General features: G+C 38.7%; 1 protein-coding gene across 1 annotated transcript; it reads right to left on the reverse strand.

The window, feature by feature from the left end:
* Positions 1-7: 7 nt before the first annotated feature.
* pgbd5 (piggyBac transposable element derived 5) lies at positions 8-22,138 on the reverse strand. Its single transcript, XM_028469228.1, has 7 exons — positions 21,486-22,138; positions 14,048-14,478; positions 12,109-12,243; positions 8,687-8,867; positions 6,447-6,644; positions 4,754-4,859; positions 8-3,487 (listed from the first exon to the last, which is right to left on the reverse strand). Exons 1-7 carry the CDS (start codon positions 21,859-21,861, stop codon positions 3,292-3,294), a joined length of 1,623 nt encoding a protein of 540 aa, XP_028325029.1. The 5' UTR covers positions 21,862-22,138; the 3' UTR covers positions 8-3,291.
* Between the last annotated feature and the right edge of the window lie 43 nt (positions 22,139-22,181).

Genomic DNA, 22,181 nt, shown 5'->3' on the forward strand with positions numbered 1-22,181 from the left:
AGAAAACTTGAAGAAATGTCTTTAATTTCAATCTTTATTCTAACAGTATTTCTGTATTACCACATTTGATAAACTGAGCGTGTGTCTGAAAAAAATCTGCATAGGGGTATTACTTATTTTTGGTGGTGATAATGTGAGGAATGGACTTCCTTTCATGGCAATATTATGTGGAACAATACAGAATAGAAAATATCATGACAAATGTGTCATTAGTTGATATCAAATATTGTATTAAATTCATGGGTGAGAAGTGCATAACAAGACCAAAAAAAAACAACAAAAAAAAGTGCCTCTTATGTGTTATTAACAGTGTGACACTGGACCACGACATTCAATAGTTTTACACACACACACATTAACACTTACAGCAATGCTTTGGGTCTGTGAAAATTAATTAAAAAAACAAAAAAAACACACCATTTATCAGTCAGATTGTAACACACACTCATTAATTTGTAACAAAGGTTAGTTAGTGCACAAAAACACATCATCTTTTTTTGGGGGTTAAAGTCAATAAATTGTAATCTTTTTTCAATGGCGTGTTCTTAAATACTTAATCTAATCTATCAATATTTACAAGGGTCGTCTGTGACGACATTGTACGTATATTATCGTCATTTCTTTTGGAACAAAATTAAAAGGATTATTTATCTATTTTTGGTGAAAGTGCCTGAGTATCACTCATCAACTCATCACATCGTGCTAGTCTGTCGTCACATTTTCACACATTGCACAGCGTCGATTAAGCAAACACACAGCAAATATTTATCTGACAATTCTCACAGTTCAAGCACAGCAAACATAGTATTTTATACGAGGGTTAGCAAGCTTCTTCACTTGCACATTTCCATGAAAGGTGTTTAGTTTGAGTTTTTTTTTTACTATTTTGTCTGGAAAGCAGAAAGTGCTGCTGGGAAGTGATGCAAATTTAATGATAGAAAAATTACAAACTTTGAAATAATGCAACATGTATTCGTTTTGGCTCCAAACTCACTCTACACTCCAGACCATATATGTCAAACTCAAGGCCCGGGGGCCAAATCCGGCCATTTAGAGCATTTATTTTGGCTTGCGGGAGAAAGTAAAAATGACAGAGAAAACATGAATTTTATTGTGAAAATTATCAAATAATCCAGTTGCAGATATCTCAAATTCACCAATTTACTCCACAGTATTTTTAGGGACTTGCATTTTTCCGTTGTTTATATAACATTAATGCAGTAATTTTTAATTGCAAATTGTGGAAAGAACACTTCCTCTTCCCCGCGTCTACAATCTGCGGCCCACCGATCCGTATTTGTTCCCTGAACCAAGATGAGTTTGACAGCAATGCTCTATGGCAAATGTTAAAACCACTATTTCTGATTTATTCTTTCCTTTCCTGCTCTATAAATCCTCTTATCTAATAATACTCTGACACAGGAAAATCAGCCAAGTTTTTTTTTTCTGGTGTTGCCTAGCAACACACACAAAAAAGACTTTTTAAAATGTGTTTGGCCCCCAGAAAATTGAGTTGTAGCAAACTGTGTGTAACAGATGAATGAACAGCGTTTCTCTGCCAGTACCAGAGCTGTCGGTACAAAAGAAAGCATCAGATTTGAAAGCGTCCTTTGTTCCTTTGTTCCCAAAAGTTTGTTTTACCATCACACTTTATTAAGACGTTATTCAACATCAGCTTATATAAGAAACTGTTGGGTGAATTTGTCTCCCTAGAACAGATCCTGACTGTGTGGAGGTGTGTATTTTCGCATGTTTGAACACTTTTTGTCACATTTTATCTTAAATATTTCAATAATAAATTAGTCTGGGTGTAGATTCATAGGTTTAGTCCTGTGTAGAGTGCAGGCTACACATCTAGAGGTTACAGATTATCAGACAAAGCAGAGTCAGAGAAATGGTCCCAGGAAATCTGAATAACTAGTGCAGAAAAACTAATATAGTGTCAGTGGTTCCCAAACAGGGGTTTGCGTACCCCTAGGGGTACAGGAGCACATTGCAGGGGGTACTGTGAAAGATTGAACAATTAATTTAATAAATAATCTGGAAAAGCTCCTAGTTCCTTTTTAGGCTATTATTTCTTTGGACAAATTCACCACAAACTATAAATACTATTGTTCAATATATTACAACATTTTTTTTGTAATTTATTGAAACAGGATTATTTCATGCTGTAGATGCCCTTTTATCACACTTCTGACAATAGGAGACGATAATTAGCTATATTTTACATACGAAACCGTATTGACTTACTATTGAAGTAATCACATAAAAGTTGCATGTATTTTTTCATGTATATTTTCACTTTAAATTCCACTCATTGTTTTGAATTTGTAGATGAAGCCTTAGGGAACCAATGTTCTAGACATAGTTAGAGGTTTAGAAGAGTCAGAAAAAGTATATGGAGAGGGTACTTGTGATATAAAGAGGGGGTACACGGGACAAAAAAGATTGGGAACCACTGATCTATAGATACTCACTTAGCCAGTTTGTGTGTATATATCTACTGTATATAAGTAGTGGGTATTGCAGGTAAACACTTGAACTCGTAAACTCAGATTTCAAGCTTGTTTTGATGTTTGTTGTGGTAAACTCGCATCACTCAACATTATCTGTGTCTTTGTAACGCAACCCATCTGCTTCACAATAGTCACACATTTGCATCCTTGCAGGCTTGATGTTCCACACACAAATGGCAGTTTCACTTAACTACACGCACACACACGCACACATACACACACACAAAACATGTTCAAAATTCACCTACAGCAGAAATAATTTTTCACACTTAACAAGTGGACACCACAATCCAGATTCAGAGTGCATGCAGTGCACACGCCACACGTCCTGACGTACTTACTAAGCTGTTACAGGGGTCGCCGGTGAATGTGTGGATGATTACTGAGCCACACCGAGCCTTTTAGCCTGGGGGGGAGGGGTTATGACTCGCACTGGACACTCATTGAGCTGACATCATCTGGGAGTGAGACGCTTTCTTGTTGGTTTCATTCTTGAATGTGAGAAAAAGTTCTCGCTGACTAATCTGTGTTGAGGCATGTGAACTTTTCCCATGACTGATGATTATTTTATTGTCTAGCGAGAAGCTGTGTGTTAATGAATATTTACAGAGCCACAAAGAACAGCTAGAGAGAGAGAGAGAGTAAGAGAGAGAGACTTGGCACAGCGTTGGTGTCATCACAAGAACCCAGACTGTAGTCTGTGATTGAGTCAGTTTTATATCGTGTATTTCGGTTGCTTCTTCTTCAATCATCTTCCTCCTCCTCCTCCTCCTCCTCACTGTGTTGGGGAGCAGTCGTCCAGATCCAGCAACTCTCTGACCAGTCTCTCTCCGAACTGCGCTCGACTGTAGCGCTTGACCGTGTAGGCGTCGGACATCTTGTAAAGGATGTACGCGTTGTTGATGGCGATGCTGATCGTCAGCCAGAACACCTGCTGCCAAGTCTTATTGGGCTTATGGAAGATAAAGTACCTGTGTGGGGGAAAAAAGGGACACACACTCTGCTCATTTCAGAGGTTTCTATTTAAAGATGGACTAAAAATACACAAACTGCAGAGGCAGAGGCGGAACATGTATGTTTTGGAGCTGCAGGCAACAAAATGTGAAGAACCTGAGAGAACAATATGAATTCAGCTACAGGTTTCCAACTTACAGGCGTGACCTTCATGGTGCAACTGGCGGAACACATAATTTTTCTTGTCAACAAAGACAAAAAAACGTAACTCTCCACAAACCTAATTTAACCCTCCTATCATCCTTGGGGTCCATTTGACCCAATTCAATGTTTATCCCTTCAAACAAAGTAATAGTTGACTTTCCTGCACATGCTGTTGAAGGTCAACACTACAAGAATATAAAAATACAATGCATGTTTTATTATTGCATTAAAGGCACACCTTTTTTTGACCTAAAGAGTTGACCCATATGAGTTATTTTAAATGATTTGACAGTATCAATGCTCCGAGCGCGACTGCCCTCTAGAAATACTATGTAAGTTTGGAGGAGACGGACCGTCTTTCACCAGGTCATGTGACCTGGAGAATGCCTGGAGAACGTTTCACTTTACGTCACGTGACCACAGGCTCGGATATATATAGTTCCCACGTGATGTCACAACATACGGGCATTTCCGCACCATTGCTGTGGACAGCTGAAATGAGTTAACCTCTGTTTACAGCCAAAAGAGCACAATATGGTAGTTTCATGTTGGGTTAATGGTGCACTAATCGCCTCGATAGGTCAGTTAAACATGGATTCTTTAGTAAGGGAAGTCGGCAAGTCAGATCCGTAACTACGGGATAAGGATTGGCTCTCAGAGCTGGGCTCGCGCCGCGGCTACAAGTCTATGGGCTGGAGGAGCAGCCGCCACCGCCACACTCTTCTCCCTGCCGCTGGAGACCCGGTGCTCGGCTCACGTCATCCCCCCTACTCCCTGGCCTCGCTGCTGTTGTCGGCCCCCTTTGCTGGGGGTCGGATAGGTTTACTGTCAATGAGGTTTTGGAACAGCTCTTTCACAGTGAAAGTGTCGTAGAGGAGAATGTGTCTGAGCCAGAGGAATTTGTTGAGGAGGACCCTGATTTTTAGGTCAACAATCCCATTTTCATCTTGAGTCAACAATTTTCTAAAAATTCTTTTCTGAAGGCAAATATCCCTGGGGTCAGATTGACCCCTAGGGTAAAATGTGTCAGTAATATTTGAGGATAATATGAGGGTTAAAACACTTTAAGCTGCACATACTTGCTGTACTTGTCGTCGTATTTGCAGATGTAGCTGAGGTGCGCCGCAAAGGCCTCGACTGCCAGAGGACACGGGATCTCACCACTTTTTCTCTTGATAATCATACCTGGAACAAGATCCCACACCACACAGTGAGAGATATTTCACAGTTAAACCAGTTACTGATCTTTTTTTTGTGTCTCTTATCATCTAACGTTTATTCCTCCCTACATCCTCCGCATATAATATCAGCCAAAAATCACAATTTAAAAAGCTGTGAGTTCTCATCATTTGTTACTTTATGGCTTTTCTTTCACGCTTCACAATAAAATATGCTGCAATTATCGACATTTGTTACGACTGCAGAAGAAAGTAGTCAATACCTTTGCACATAGATCAGAAAATCAATATTTGAGGGTTGCTTTAAACGGATAAAGGGCCTCCATTTCACACTCCTTTCACACAAATTCACACAGTGCAGGCTTCGGCTTGGTGTAAAACCAACTATTATGTTAAGTGGAGTGTGTTGAAGAAAGAAGCGTACATCTTTGGTCCTGTCAACTTCTGGGAATGGATTAAAGAACATTAGCTGCTTTATTGATTCTCCCGGACATGCCAAAGATATCTGATGGTCTCAGTAGAGATGATTACATACGTATTACATATTAGGGATGTTTAACCCTTACACTGAACTTCCCACCTACTGTATCTAAAACCTTTAGTATGTGTAGTTAAATTATTATAACAATGCACCACTTCACGTAGAACTGTTACTGTGTTTTCTAATCCAGGCACCGTGCTGCTGCATCTACTCAAATTTGGCCTTTAACTCTTAATATAATTAACTTTCCACTGCAGGATCTGATTCATCCATCAACATGACATTTTATGACAAATAGGAACATTTTAATATAAATAAATAGATTTATATTTATATAAAAATTAATGTAAAGCCAGAAAACTATCAATCTCGTAGTTTTAGTCATCTGGCCTGATTTAGTTTTAGTCAAGTTTTTCTTGTTGATGAAACAAGAGCAAAACTATCACCATGTTTAGTCTTTTCTTTTGTCCTAACTGTCTAAAAATACATACTATAAAAGTTATAGACAGCATTGCTTGCTGAATTAGCACACAGTTTGTTTTTTCTTCCTAAAATTAGGGCTGGACAATATATCAAAATTCAATTATGTACTATCTAAATTCACTATATAGTTTTTGATAAAACCTTATTTTAAAAGCCTTTTTTACATTAAGATCACAATTTTCACTCACTCTGCTGCAACACAGACGTGCCCTGAAACAAGCCACGCTACAGAGCTCACTCACACGTGCTGTCCCTCATAAGAAAAAGCTAAAAGTGGCACAGCATGCTCATAATGTACAACTAGTTCAGTTGTAAATAAAACAAAAGTGCCAGTGTGGACATTTTTGCACCAGTGGCTTGGACCAAGAGTCGTCTTTATGGCGAGAGTCTGTTGAGAAAAAAATACTAAGATATGATTTTTGGTTCCTATCACTTATTATTATTAGACATTATTATTATTGTAGAATCCTTACACTTGGCAATGATTCCTGATTTATACACGTGACATTTTGAAAACATCTAAATTCACCATGAAACTGACATAACTATTTTTCCATGTAGATGGTGGTAATGTAAAATGGCTGAATGTATTATGTTATGAGTACAGTTGGTAATCTGAGGCACGCGTACCTTCTTTTGTGGGGGAGTAGGCGTTGCTGAGGAACCTGAAGTGTCCCTTGTTGTACCAGCTGATGAGTGACATGCTGCCTTTCATCATCACACGGGAGTGACCTCTCTGTGCTGGGGTTGAGCCACAGACCAGCATGCTTTGAGGTAAGCCCGTACAGTCACTTTTCCTGGTACTCAGCAAGCCGCAGCAATAAATATCTAAAGGAAAAGAAATGGACAACAAATCACGTGCCTAAATGGGCTTTCTGCTGATCGAGAACAAATCATTTCTTGTATTTTTATGGTATTTTATGTATTTGTTGCATATATAGGTATTTGATCATCTAACATGTTTTCTCTCCAAAAGGGTGATGATTTGGTATATTCTACAATATACCAAATCATCCAACAGTAATACAAAGATCCAGTCAATCACATACAGAAATGTTTTTCTCTTAATCTTGTTTCCTGCCTGTTTCATTTTAACAATAGAACATTATGAAGCATAGTTATTATCTCTGCTGTACATATGTAGGTTTCTGAGTCTGTGAGGAAGGGAAAGATGAAAACCTGCAGATGAATGCAACACAATTAGCTGAGCTAATTAACCCTGACAGATACAACACAGAGAAACACACTGCTTTTTAACAGACATTATGGCCATCATGGTCTCATTGGAGCTTTTTCTAATTAAAGTGAAGACATATTGAGGTTTTGTCTGGTCTCCTGAGTGCAGGAGTATACTGTAAATGTACTTCTTTTTGTTGGTTTTTGTTGAGTGAACAGTCAGATATAATTCAATTCTCTGCATCTTTTCTTTAAACAAAATGTATTTCCTATTGCACAAGTCTCAAACAAAAAACACGTGGGTTTTTAATTGTCCGGTTGTATAACAAATGGTGTTTCCATGACGCTCCCTCTGTAACGCCTACTTCATCTATTGATTTTCAGAGCTGGGACCACATTAAGCTCTTCCTACAGGTACTCCATCTTCTCTAGACACCAGGCGGTCAATTGAAGTGTCTCTCAGTCTTTGTTTCAGTTAGAATGTGAGAACAGATGACTAACAATAACTTTGGCTTTAGGAAAATTGAAGGGCCAAACAGAAACCAAGACATTTCTTACTTAAAGTTGTGTTCATACAAGTGGTAAAAGCCAGGGTGAATCATTTTAACTACACAAAATAGTTTCGAAATGCACATAGGCTGTGTTCGAAATCGCATACTAACATACTAAACACTACACACTACACACTCAACTGTCTATACCATTAGTATGATTAGGATGGTGACCGTTCCCACTGAAGTATACTTCTGAGTTTCCCAAGATGCCTTTCAAACCTAAAACGATAAAAACCTGAAACACACTGAGATTAAATATCTCTGCTGATTCTCCACCTTTAAAAGTTCTGGAAGCATTTTAAGAGCAAAAATGACCAAGTAGAATATCAACATGTGCTCATCCATAAAACTCACGGGAAACAAATTTCATGCTGACATTTCAGAGATTTTTCATAGAACCGACATTGTGCTACTTACAAAACTTCCGGGTTAACTTCAAAACAAAAGCCATATTTACAAAAGTGTTAAAAACAAATGGAAGACAAGAAGAGATGCTTTTGTTTTGAAAATTGAATGTTTTATTTTTAGGTTGAAGCCAGTGTCACATACTGAGTTTACCTCCATACTGAGATTATAACCATAACCCTAACCTTACCGTATTCATAACCCTAACCCTAACATAATCCAATAAACAAATAAAACACGTGTCCGTTCACTTTGAAAACAAAAATAAACAAAAATTATTCTTTTTTTTTTTTTAGCAAAAATTCATTTTTCGGTAGTGCGCATGTGCGTGCATGCACATATATGCACAAATACAATCTCAGTACAATGCGCTCTCAGTACATGACACCGGTACCAGGACGATGTTACGTTATACTCGTAATGCATCATGGGGCAGTTGAGTTTGACTAGTGTGCATACTTAAAAAATGTCCAGAAATAGTATACATCCAGGTATTTCTCATGTACTCTATCTTTTCATACTATCTAATGTCAATGCACTACCTACTCATTTTGAGGTCAGACAGTATGAGTAGTACGTTACTATGCAATTTCAAACACAGCCATAGATGTATAGGCGAAATGTGGCCATACCAGCCTGTCATTGCCCAATCTCGTTAGATCTTGGAAGCTAAGCAGGTCTGGGTCTGGCCAGGAGGTGATTGAGTACTATTAAACCCAACACCAGCTGTATCACCTTGTTTGCTGAACTCAGTGAAGAGGCCGAGGCTTGTGATCGACGGCCCAGTAAAGATGACCGTGTTCTTGCCGGAGATATTCTGACAGAGCTGCTTGGCCACCAGGCTGTGAAGCTGAGGTTTGTTCTTCAAGGTGGCCAGACCGTCTGCATCCTGTCCTTCCTTCAGATGGACGGAGATCTGCAGAGTGGGTGGATCCACATGGAACGTGTGAAAGTGAACACAGATCTGGAACTAATTCACGTACTTTCCCATGGAAAAATCTTCTAAAACCAAAGGCTAAATGCCGTTCACCTTGGCTCACATTGTGTTCTCTGTTTGATTAGATGACAGGAAATGAAATAAATGCGCTTGGGAAATAAAATGCCAAATCTTTCCCCTGAGAGTGTTCAAAGAAGCACAGAATCTTATTATAGCATCAGTCCCTGATGGAAACTGTACGTGTGGCAATATTCACTGAGTTAAAACTAAATAAATCATCCTCATCCTCCAAATTCATCAATCCCAGCAGAATATGGATTACTGTAGATGGGGCAATGACCTTTATGAAGCATCATTGGACAAAGTTTGCATGAATATTATAATGTAAATAATTTTATTTATTTATTTTAAAAATGTATACAGGACTACAAAACAAGTATGTTTTTGAAACAGACAGTCGCACCACATCTTACAACATGATGATTTTAACACTTTATATAACAAAATAAATCAGTGATAGGTAAATTAAGTTTTTTTAAATTCAAAGTGAGTGCATATATACTAAGGTACAACATGTATGGTGTATTTTTATGCTTTTAAACCTCTTTTTAAACTGAAAGAAACAGTTGGATTCATTGACCCATATACCTTAATGACACTCTTCCTTTATGTATTCTGAGATTAATTTGGGCTCTTATTGGCTTTTTATGATTCCTGATCTTTTCTACAGCTTGGCTTTAAACAAAACCATGATCAGAATACAAAACATGACCAAAACCAAGCACAATAGAACAATACCATGTCTTTTTCTTCTTCTGTGCTGTGTGTCGCTGTGCAAGAGTCAATGGCATTAGCTTGATTAGCACTCTTCTATGGTGGACCTGCAGCTATTACGCTAATTACTGTGTGTGTGTGTGTGTGTGTGTGTGTGTGTGTGTGTGTGTGTGTGTTGTCTAATGGCCTCTTATTGATTTTCTCTAACTCATGATTCTTGATTCTTGGATTTTTGCTCAAAGAGAGACAATGTCAGCGGCTGGTAAACCTGAGCAACTGCCAAATGGCTGCTGGTACAGAATATTGATGCCGTTTGTTTATTAAAAGCACTCAAGGAACACTCTCCCAAATGAAAGACTATGTAATATGTGGGCAAAGTCACACAAAATGTAAAAACAGGATATTGAAGAGAACAAATGAAAGGGAAACCAAAGGCAACATTCTAAATAGGGTCTTCTAATTGGATTGTTATGCAAATCAAAGAAGGAAAACTAGCTAAAGTGTAAATTGAAGTCTGACATTGATTATTTTAAGCGAATTTAAAGGTAAAAAGCTCTTTAACATAAACTTGACAATCCTCTTTTGATTGATTCTTTTTGCACACTGGGCATGTAAACAATGAACAAGTTTAAAGAGTATTGAGCAATTAGTCTCTCTCAAAAAAAAAAAGAAACAATGTTTCTAAGCCACATTTAATCTTTCTCTGTAACTAATTTGAACAAACATGATTCTGGATTAATAATACATTGAATTTCTGTGAAAAATATTTGCTCCTTGGGTCCATAAGGTTGATAATTGGCAAATAAATTATTTAAGGACATTGATTTCTGCGACATGCTTCACAGGCTTTGTCTTATCTGTCGTCGCCCTTTTTGTGTCTGAGCTCAATCCTGTGTGGTTGCCCTCATTGTGTCAGGTGTGTGGTTCCTCCTGGATATTATCCAGTATATTAGCTCTGTCTTTTTCTTATTGCCTTCTAGCTTTGTTTATTTGATCTATTTTTCAGTTGATATTCCTTGTTTATTCATTCTGCCTGTTTGGGTTTTTTTTCTCTGTCTGTTTTTGCATGTTTTTTTTAATCACTAAAACACAAAACCCTTCCGTTAAAGTAAGAAAAAAGTACATCAGTAATTCATTAATAGTTCCAATTTCCACCTACGAGCATAAAATGTATGTTTTTTGTTGCCTAATATATTTTCGATATTGTGACATATTAAATGCACCACTCGGAGATGAACATTGTCTGCAGTTTCATATGTACAAGCTGCTATAACATGCAGAAATGTCTTCTGACATAATGATAATAATATATTTGGCCAAGCCACACCAGTGTAATTGACAGATTGAACAGCGGTACATATCTCTGTCATTTGACTCACCATCTGCAATCTCAGACTCTGCAGATTCATATTCTGGCACAAACACGTACGGTTTAATGTCCTGGGAAGATGCAGCCTGCATAATTATTTTGGTTCCAACAGATTTTCAACCAAAAAAAAGTGTCGCTAATGAACTCTTTCGCTCTATAAACCGCATATATATCAACTGTCAGGAGACAGGTTAGTTAGCAATTTGATGTTGGCTAGCTTGCGTGTGTATGAATGTTTATGTACGTGTTTAGAATGGCATACTACAGGCAGCAAGAAAGTCCAACTAAGCAACAATAAAATGTTTTGGAATGGAAGATAACAAGAGGTGATTTCAGAGCGAGTGGCTCCAGTCACGATTTGGAATGATTGGAGCAATTTGAGTGTTACTTGATAGCAGACGTGCACTTTTTTTTGTTATTATTACCATATTCATTATTTCACCACAACCATGTCTCTAAATAAGAATGTGTGCCTTTGGAATATTGTGCAGTGTGATTCAAACAAATAGGCTACTTTGGAATGTATATGATCATAATTTAGCTTTAGTGTTTCTCTTTATATAAATAATACATTTCTGAAGTATCAAATGTGCATCAAAGATGAATTAAGAGTATAACTAATAATAAATGTAATAATAATAAATCATTTAATTTTATATCCTACTTTTTGGTAGTTTAACAGTATTTGTTGAAGCACTCTCAAACTTGGAGGAGAGTAAGTAGGACAGAGTTTGCAGAAAGACGTTGATGATGAATTTTTAATGTAAATTTTCCCCGCTTCATTGAATCCTCTTTTACCTCAGCAGAGGCGTGTGATTGGCCAGAATTTTAGCCTTTGATAGCCTTATTAGTCAGATTTATGCCAATATGAGACAATATCCATCAAAGACGGCTCTCTCTAGTGGATATGAATTGAATGCAAAGTGACGCATCACCAACCAAAAAATTGTAAGTATCGAGTGCTTTAAAAGCGTAATGACTGCTGTATTTGATGTCAGACAAAGATGAAAACAGCTACAAATTGTAGTTTAGATTTGAATTAATTGAAAAATGCATTTTGCTGTGTCGTGCTGCTACCTGACAAATAAACCCAGTGGAGGTACACTGTCGAACCCAGAGGCTGAACTTCCTTTTCTTCCTCTTCCTCAGCTCTCTTTCTGTGCAGGTGGAGATAAACACCGGGTCCTCATCTATCAAAGGCTCGTGAAGAACCTGGGGAACACACGAAGGCATTGTTGTCTCGGGGTAACAAAATGTTCAACCAGAACATTATGATGACCTACCTATAACATTGTGCAGACTCATCACAATAAGACCTTTCTATATAATGAATGCATCACAAGAGTCACCATCTTCATATATTGATTTGCATTAGAGAATAACAAGCACACATAATTTCACACGTTAGTGTTTCTGTGTCGTTTCAAATCCGCAGTGCTGTTCTAATTACATAAATGTGTGAATCTACTGTACTGTATACAACAGGTCTAAATCTTTAGTTTAAAGTTTAATCGATTACTTGCATATGCAGTTAAAGGAGCATAGGGCAGGATCTAGAAAGACTCCATAATGACACCACGGTCGTTAGTGTAACTGTAGTTATAATCAGTTAAGCCACCGCGGGGGTCTTTAGGACCAGAGCACAGCTGTTTGGCTACTGTGGCTAGAGGATGGATACCCGACCGAAGCCCGACCGAAGCCAACGGCCCCGGGTCGGGTTCGGACAGATATTTAGAACTGGTCGTGGTCATGTTCGGTCACATAGTGTCGTTTGAGTGCAGCATTCTTCCTTTCCTGCTTCAGCTGCTGTAGCCCTAAAGAATGCCAACACTTCCATCACCTACATCAACCGTTGGACCTTGGGGGACCGAGCCTTCGCCATTGCGGCCCCCACCCTTTGGAACTCACACCCGCCGCCCTTCAGAAACTCTGACTCACTACCAAACTTCAAATTACTAAAAACCCACCTGTTCAAACTGGCTTTTCCATAAACCCCTTTTTTGTTTTTTTTCCCCATGTAAAGCGTCTTTGACTGTCCAAGAAAGCACCATACAAATTTGATGTATTACTATTATTATTATTATTATTGCAGCTTTAACTGTAGTCGTGAGAGCAGGATCCCAGTGGAGGGAGGATGGAGCAAAGGAGGACAATTATAAAGGAATAAATCCATTTCAACATTCATTTTTCTGCCCAATAACATGGATTATTCTTATCGTTGATACATGGATTATGTAAATAGATCCGCTGGGTCTCTTGTGTGACATGCACAAACGTAAATATGTAATTTCTTTAAGGCAAAAATTAGGTTTTCAGTGTTGGGTTGTACTCGGACGATAAAATGCGGCCCGATCTGCACTCCAACTGTGACACGGTTATTTATGTGCTCGCCGTTCTTGTGACTGTTTACTGCAAGACCTGTGCACATGCCTCTGCATGCATCTGTGGAACCAAACAGTGGTTTAGTCCACTGTGCTTGTCTTCTTTTAGTTTCCAAGCCGTCTTCTTCTCATGCTTTTTTATTTTCGGTACTGGGCCGCCTCTCCGAGCCGTCGACATCACGTTTGCGGAACTGCGCGGGAAATTTTTGCCCGGAACAGCAATACAAAATGTATCACACAATCTGTTCAAGGCAATAGGGAGAAATGTGTGTGAGCTCATTCTCTTTGGTTGCGAGCGCTTCATCGCCTATTAGCATTAAAAGACTTAAATTAATGTTTATTATTTCACAAATCCTGCCCGATGCTCCTTTAAATCATAATAATAAAAGTCAAACTGTTGCTGACCAGACTGAACCTAAATTGCATACCTGTAACTTCAACTGTTCAACAGTTCTTTGTTTTTGTGCTTCAGCAAAGTCCTACTATAGGGTCCTACTAAGTTACTCATTTAGTTGATGTCCCAAAGAACTAAATCAATATATCCAAAAGTAAAGGTACATGGAAAAGTGCATCGTGCAAAGTGATTCACCTTTTAGTTCTAAAAAGATTAAATAGGTTGTTAAACAATTACACACCTGTGTCTGTGAAGGTTTGAAGGTGCAGCTGAACGACTGCTGCAATGAGTCAAGGAAAGGCTGGATCTTATACAGGCCCTGGTTACTTCCATGTGAAGGCCTGAACGCCACGATGTGGAAGTACTTGAGGATCTTCTCAAAACGCGACTGGCTCATCTTTAGGGCAATGCTGCGGTTGCTGAAGAAACCCGAGCTCCAGATGCTGAGCACCGACTCACAGTGGTGAACGCTGGTGGAAATGACAAAACCCAGAAATGCCTTCATCTCCTGGGACGTGACGGGACGCCAGCCGTCGTCAGAGCCAAAGCGCTCCTGGAACTTCTTGGCGTACATGTTGGTCTGAGTGACCATGTTTTGGATGCAGTTGTCTGGAACAAAGAGCTGGAAGAAGTCCAAGGCTGTGGCAGTGGATGGCATCTTCTGAGCTGGGCCTACGATGAGAAAAGATGGAGGACAAATACATTTAGATGCATTGTAGAATGTACTGGAATGTTGTGTCTTGCAGGTACAGATGTCACATCGTTAGCAGGATTGGATTGTGGTAAAGTGAGTGGTTTGGAAATGTGTTTTTTTCAATAAATATTGACACAGAGGAACTCCACATTTTTTTAACTTTGAAAACCTGATTTTTTATTCCAATTTCAAGTTTTTTTCCCCCTATAAAAAAAAAAAAAAAGACATTTGATTTAATTATTGCAAGTATTTTTCTTTTAATTGAAAAAGTGAAAACAAATATCCGTATTGGGAATAAAGTGCAACTGCAAAGCTTTAACAAAGAATGTTATATCCCCTGTGGGATTCTTAAAATAACAACCTGCCCGACCGAAAATAAATCCCGCTGCATTTTTAAAAAATGAGACTTGCATTATAAAAAAAAAACTCACACAAAATTCACATTTCAAAAAGGAAAGGTTTAGTGGGGGTCTATCACATTAAACATGAGTTTGAAACTTGTTTGTAAAGAGAAAGAGACTTGCTGTGATTACACATGATTAAACGGGACAGTCAATTTCCCAATTTTGACTTTTTAAAATTCTCAATAAATAATCCGATTTCATTTTTATATATCAATTAATTGTGCAGCCTTACTCTATATCTCATTAAAATTCAGTTTTTACCATCATCGTGCACAGTTCAAGTGAGAGTTGGCTGATACAAGCAACAACTAAACTTTGAAACTTGCAGACAATGTTGCTCACTATAGTTGCATTGCCACAGAAACCCTATCAATGTGGAAAAGATGAATAAACCTGATGCTAAGCAAGAGCATCCGTGCTCCATAGATTTTTTTTCTGATTGTAAACATTTACATAATGTAGAATAAATGTCTGCTGAGTCAAAGCACACACACACACACACACAACATGTCAGTCATTGTAATATTTCTATCACTGGAGGATAAACATCTGGCTGGTCAGGTTTTCCTAGTCGTGGATTTAGATATAGGAGATTATTTTGTATTTGCTTGAGATAAGCCCTTGATGCAGACCAAACAGATCAGTTTGGAGGGTAAAATTAAAATGAGAATGCTAAAGTTGGATGGGACGCATGCACCAATATTGACTGAAATGCTTTCTGGGATAACAATCAAAAAAACATCTAAATGTATCCAAAAGTGTGCAATTTCTGTTAGAAATCCAGAAGTTTAGTTAAATCAAACAATGTGTTTTCCTGAATAATGTGCTATGTTGGAGCCATTGGTTAGTGATGCAAAAAGGTTGCCAGCTCTAAACTGTGACCGTCTTGCAGCTGATTTAGTTAGGATTGGCTCCAGCTGCTAATGACCCATATCAGTTCCAGGAAATATACAAAACTGATCAATAAAACTAATTCCTGAAGCGAAAAAACTTCAAACAGACAATTATCGGTTTTTAGTTATCTTTCCTATATTGAACCCATGCACATTATTAAAAAGTGGATGTTTTCTTCATTGTAATGTACATCATCCTTTATTTATTACATCCACCAAAGAGGTCATAATTTCACTGGCGTTTGTTATTGTTATTGTTTGTTAGAGGGACTATGTTAAAAGTGTTTTAATGGATTGTGACAAAATTTTAACCAAAGATAGATCTCACGTAATGAAAGATTGCATAAAACAAATTGAAAATTAATTTCTCATCGTTGGTGAAATTTAAAAAATGAATATCTGAGTTTGTAATTGACCGCTTGTTTTGAAATTGGGCTCAGTTATGTTGGGTTGGTTCCTGAAATACCTCACAGAGTTTCATCCCGATCGGTTCCAGGTTGCACATTTCATTGCAAAATTTTAGTTTATGGTTGTTAATGGGGATAGAAAGTTCTTACAAGCCTTTAAATTGTGAATGATCATAGTACCATGATCAGGATCACTGAGAATATCTGGATCTTCATACTGTATGGCTGTCTGCATGGACTCAAATGACCAGACATACTCAGCAGTGAATGAATAAATAACACTTTAATTCCCAGAAACATCAGGATGGTTATATAATCAAAGACGTATGCATCCTCCTAATCCTCACTCTGGTCCTTGGCCACCTGTTTCACATTTCAGTGATAAATCATCAATCTGTGAGACATGTACCCCAATCTTAATGTTATAGCAGCCTCATTGTGTCAAACTGTGCGTCTGTTTTAAGGAGAAATTTAGGGATTGTGCTGCAGATTGTAACACGCGTGCACACATGCACAAAGACTCTGCAGGAGATTGACCGGATACAATCTGACAGTGGCTGATGATTAATGAATGTGTGCCGCACTGCATCCAAAGACAGGAATTACTACATCTACACTGTGTCTGCGTCAGCACAGTGACAGAAATACAGACAGTAGAATCATGAGGAAAGTGAGAGAAAAGACAGACGGTGGAATAGACAGACAGGTGGGCGTGTCTCACAATTCCCTCTTGGACCCTCCTGACACATTCAAAGCTAAGCAGATATCTGAAGTCAACCTAAACTGGTCTAAAGATGGCAGCTCCACCCTTACACAGGATGATAAAATCCTACCTGAGCTCACAAAGCAGACACACCCGCTGAAACCTGAGCTTATGTCAACACACAAATAGCCAAATTGAGCAGGACAGTCCAGGATGTGGGAGCACAAAGCCTCCTGTAAGCTTCAGGAGTCCCTCACTGTACATGTCTCATTTTAAAAGACTCTAAGTAATGCAGGTTGTTTCAGTAGATTAGGTCGAGCACCACTCCAAGTTGGATTTCACCAAAAGGCATAGCAAGAATTAGCTGGAAAGTAAACCTTAAAAATGTTTGAGAAAATTCCACAAAGTTGTGGTAACAAGCACAAACACATAACAGTGAAAAGTATCTTTATTTTAAATATCAATTTATCTCAGATGCATACCACAAAATGTCTTGGATTAAAAAAAATTAAAATGTTTTTATCCAAAACCTTTATCTGTAGCCACAGTAGTTTTGAAGCAGGATTGTAGCAACAGCCCCTCTGAGCATCACCACATTCATTATTACAGTAATTCATGCACATTAATATGTGGGTATGGGGTAAAAAAAAGTGTCACCATGAACAATTCCTGCAATGATAATTCCAGCAAGTTAATGTTCTCTTCCTATTTGAAATAATAGATTATATTTTCACTTATTATCTTTTTTCAGGAAATACACTGTGATATTTACTTCAGAAATTTACTTTGAAATATTATTAGAAATGTTCTTTGAAATTTTCTTTGATCTCCTGACATGTTTCAACTGCCAACTGTCAGTCTTCCTCAGAGGCATCTACTGATCGCTTTGGTGTGTCCTCATAAGTTCCTTTTGGGCGTGGCCTACTTGGCAGTTCTGTCAAGCTGGCCACGCCCCCTGTCGTGCGATGGTCTCTGGAGAAGAGAGTCTTTTTTTGCCCAAAAACAACTCATAAGGACACATCAAAGCGATCAGCAGATGCCTCTGAGGAAGACTGACAGTTGGCAGTCGAAACATGTCAGGAGATCAAAAAAAAAAAAAATTAAACCTTAACATATGAATGCCTGCGTAGTGGTACTGGAATCACTTTAAATCAGAGGAGCCCAAGGCTGGTCCTGGAGAGCCGCTGTCCAGCATGTTTGAATGTTTCTTTGCTCCAACACACCTGTATAATGATGGGGTCATCATGCAGCTATAGTAGCAGCTAAAACATGCTGGACAGGCGCTCTCCAGGACCGGCTTTATGGTTTAAATAACTATAACATTTCGGAATTAAAAAACTACTTTATGCATGTCAGTCTGTTTTCCATTTCTGTGCTTTGCATTGCTCTAGCTATTCAAACTAAAGCCATTAACAAGAGAATGAGTTGTAACCATAATCACTTAAGGCTGTTAATCTATCACAGGTCACACCCTGGACATGTTGCTATAGTCCACAGGCTAACACACAGAGACAGATAAACCCAGGCACAGACGTTAATATCAGTAGTCAATATAGAGAGTCCACATGAGATGATAAAAAAAGATACACAATTTAAAAAAGAAAATGGGCTGTTCTTGGTGAAAGAATAGAAAAGAAATATTTTGAGGTGAAATGATTGATGGAGAAATAAATACACATTTTCTGTATCTTTGGATATGGTTGAAAACTCAGAATCCCCGATACAGCACGAGTACATTTACCAAAGCGTTTTGGTTTTCTCTTTCTAGCTGTGCTGTTTTCTGCACCGAGCACTGTGTTTGTGTCTTTAACAGACAGTTTCCTGCAGTGGGTTAGCAGCTCTGAGGCTTTGCACATATCTGTTACAGCCACACGATGCTGCTTCAGCGCCAAGCCTGCAACAGTGCAACATGTCTGTGTGGATCCAAGAGCCTCATCAATCACCTTCATTTCAGTCAAGAGCAGCACAAAATCAACAAAGCCACCAGAATCAGCTAAAACCATAACCTCATCAAAAAAATGAAAAAAGCACAGAGATAATACACACTTCTTTTTTTTTTTTACTATCATGATTTACGGTATGTACCTAAACATCTCTGCACACATAATTTCATTGAAAGAAAGGGAAGTGTATAGACATAGAGAAACTGAAAGTGAGTAAAATCAAGGAAATTCATATTCATAAGTGAGTTTGGCTTTGATAAATGAGACAAAAGGCCAGCATAATTTCTGCATTAAAACCCTGGGATGTACTGTATGTAATATGCAAGGCACCATGCGGCTTCTCTAAATTAAACAGCACGCCTACATGCAGTGCACACACACACACACACACACACAGATACAGAATAACCAGTGTAGCAGCACCAAGGGGTGAAGTATCAAAGGCTAAGCATGTGATTAACTAAATAATGACAGAGTGTCATGAATATCTCTGTCAGAGGAGAAGGAACAACAAGCGTCTGTCTTTTTTTTAATATCCTTCTCATTTTTGTATCGTCAACGTAGGGCTGCTCGATTATAGAAAAAAATATAATCACGATTATTTTAGTCATAACTGAAATCGCGATTATTCAAACAATTATTTGTCAAACAAAACGTCATTTCTTTTTTGTAGAAAATATTGTAAAATATATTCTTTAAACATAAATAAAATCCTTCAAAAACTGAAATCAAGCATTTTTTTTGCAGCGTTTTTCCTGCAATGTTTCAAAACCGCTATAGCAACAACTTTCCTCGCGTTAGCCTGCAGGCTAGGCTAGCTTTAGCTTTAGCTTTGAGAGGGGCGGGGCTGAAGAACTAGCATGCACGTGCATTAAACAACTCAAAGGTAATATTATTAATCTGTGTTTGCCAAACTTTGTTCTTTGCAGATATCCAAACCAAAAATTGTAGAAGTTTGTTTTATTTAGCAAATAGAACATATGTAAAGTTAAAAAAATCAATGAATAAATAATGATAATAATTGTTTTTTCTCGATTGTTATTTTTGAAATCGTTACCAGATTTCGACTAATTGCACAGCCTTACATCAAAATTAACACGTGTCAAACTCAAGGCCCGGGGACCAAATCCGTCCCTTTCAAGCATTCAATGTGGCCCATAGGAAAAAGTAAAGATGATTGAGAAAACAATAATTATTGTGTGGAACTACAAAATAATTCAGTTGTAGATATGCCAGCTTCTCCAAAATCACACAGTTGATTAAATTCCACAATATCTGTAAGACTTTACAGTTTTTTCATCACATGATGGCATACATTTTTTAATCACAAATTGATAAAAAAAAAATAGAAATTTAAAAAAATCCTGCAATTTCTCAAAAAAAATTGCTTTAAATTACACAAAACTTGGTCAGAAAATCAGGAATTTAATTAAAGTGAAGTTCCTGCAGCAACTGATAGCTGTCACTTAATTCTTAGATATTGTCGTCGGTTTACGTATTTTGCATATCATGTTTATGTGGAAGTGGAAACACACATTCACGGCACATTAACGTTAAAAATGCTTCCTTTTTTTTTTTAGCCTAAAGTTTGTGGCCCATGCACTTGAGATCAAACTGGTCCTTATTTGGCCCCTGAACTAATCTGAGTTTGACCTTTGAACTTTACTCCAAACTGCTCTACTTCAACTGTTCCTCATGTAATCATTTCTAATCGTTTCCATCCTGGTTGATCCATATCCGTTCATCACGGCAGCTGACAAACACACTGATAACCCTATTATAGGTGCCGTCATCAGTCAGACATGTGACCTCGTCCACTCCACCCTGTCTGAACTATTCTTCACCCTATTGTCCATTGACCTTGCATTTGATCACCAATGTTTCCACCTGTCTCTCTCTCTTATTTAAATATATGTTCTGATCACTTCCAGGCCTTAACCTATACCTTCATACCTGCAGGTTCCCACTCTCATATCAGAAAGTAATATGGAAAGATGATGATGATGATGATGATGATGTAGAGCTGGGTGATATATCGAGATTCAAGATATATTGAGATTTCTGAGTGTGATTTTTCTCCCCACGAGCTGTTGCATGTTCATGTGGACTTGTTGGGTTTTTTTTTTTTTTTTAAGAATTTCAGATTTTCGTAAGCGCAACAATATTTTTTGCACTGTACAAATAAAGTTGAATTGAATTGAATTGATTTATATCCATGAACATATATATTGTTCTAGGAGTTTCTCCCTTCACTAATTCTCAGAACAGCATAAAACCACAGTTTGATGGATTTCTAACCCAGACCTTCCCCTAAACAAGCCACACTACAGAATTCACTCACACGTGCTGTCCGTTAGAGGAGAAAAGGACTAAAGTGGCACATGTTGTGCAGCTGTTAATAAATGTGCCTGTGTGGTATTTAGATCCTCAAATTTAACCCGGAATTGTCTTTCTGGTCAGACTTCATTTAGAATAAAATTATCTAGATTTATATCGTAAATCACAATTTTGAGGAAAATGTTCGAGATATGAGTTTTGGTCCTATCGCTATGATGATGATGATGATGATGATGGTGATAAGGTGTAAAACGCTCAGTCCTTGCCCACAGCTAAATGACCTTATTCATGGTCTCACCGTGCGTTTCTTTGTACGGTGGAACGGTGAAATCCTGCAGACTCTCGGTCCAGCCCTCCTCCTCGGCCTGACTGCGGGACAGAGAGCCCGGAGGACCGGCCCCAGTGCCCCCGCTGTGCCCGGTCTCCTTGTCGCCCCTCTTCTGGTTGTGATGATGATGATGATGGTGGTGGTGGTGGTGATGCTGATGATGCTCATCCTCGCCCACTTCTGCTATGTAGTTGTCTGAGTCGGAGTCTCCGGAGGTGCTGTAGAACGGGTTGTCGCTGCTGTCATCGCCGGACTCGCCGAACACATCGTCGGATATCTGCAGACTCTCGTACCGGGAGCGGGCCGCCTCCAGGAGGGACAGCGCCTTTCGCCCGCATTCCGCCATCTCTCACTGATCCTTTCCTCCCGGTACTCAGTCACTCAGTCCTCTCCTCTCCTTCCTCAGTCCAGCTCCAGAGCCGAGAAAGTGATCACGATCCCTCCCCCTCCTCCCCCTGACGTCTATAATTTATTATCCAGTCCTCCTCACAGGCTCTGGATGCGGACACCGGGGCTCAGAGACGCGTGGAGCCGGGATCAGCTCCTCTTCAAGGGTAGTGAATCATCCGCTGTGCCTGGATGTGGAGGAGGATCTATCACAGCTCTGCATCCGGCTTTGGGTTGCAGAGATGGCATGAGTGGAGGCTGATGGTGTGGCTGCATCAC

The sequence above is a fragment of the Gouania willdenowi genome, chromosome 15 (genome assembly GCF_900634775.1).
Source record: "Gouania willdenowi chromosome 15, fGouWil2.1, whole genome shotgun sequence".
NCBI classification, from domain to species: Eukaryota; Metazoa; Chordata; class Actinopteri; order Blenniiformes; family Gobiesocidae; genus Gouania; species Gouania willdenowi.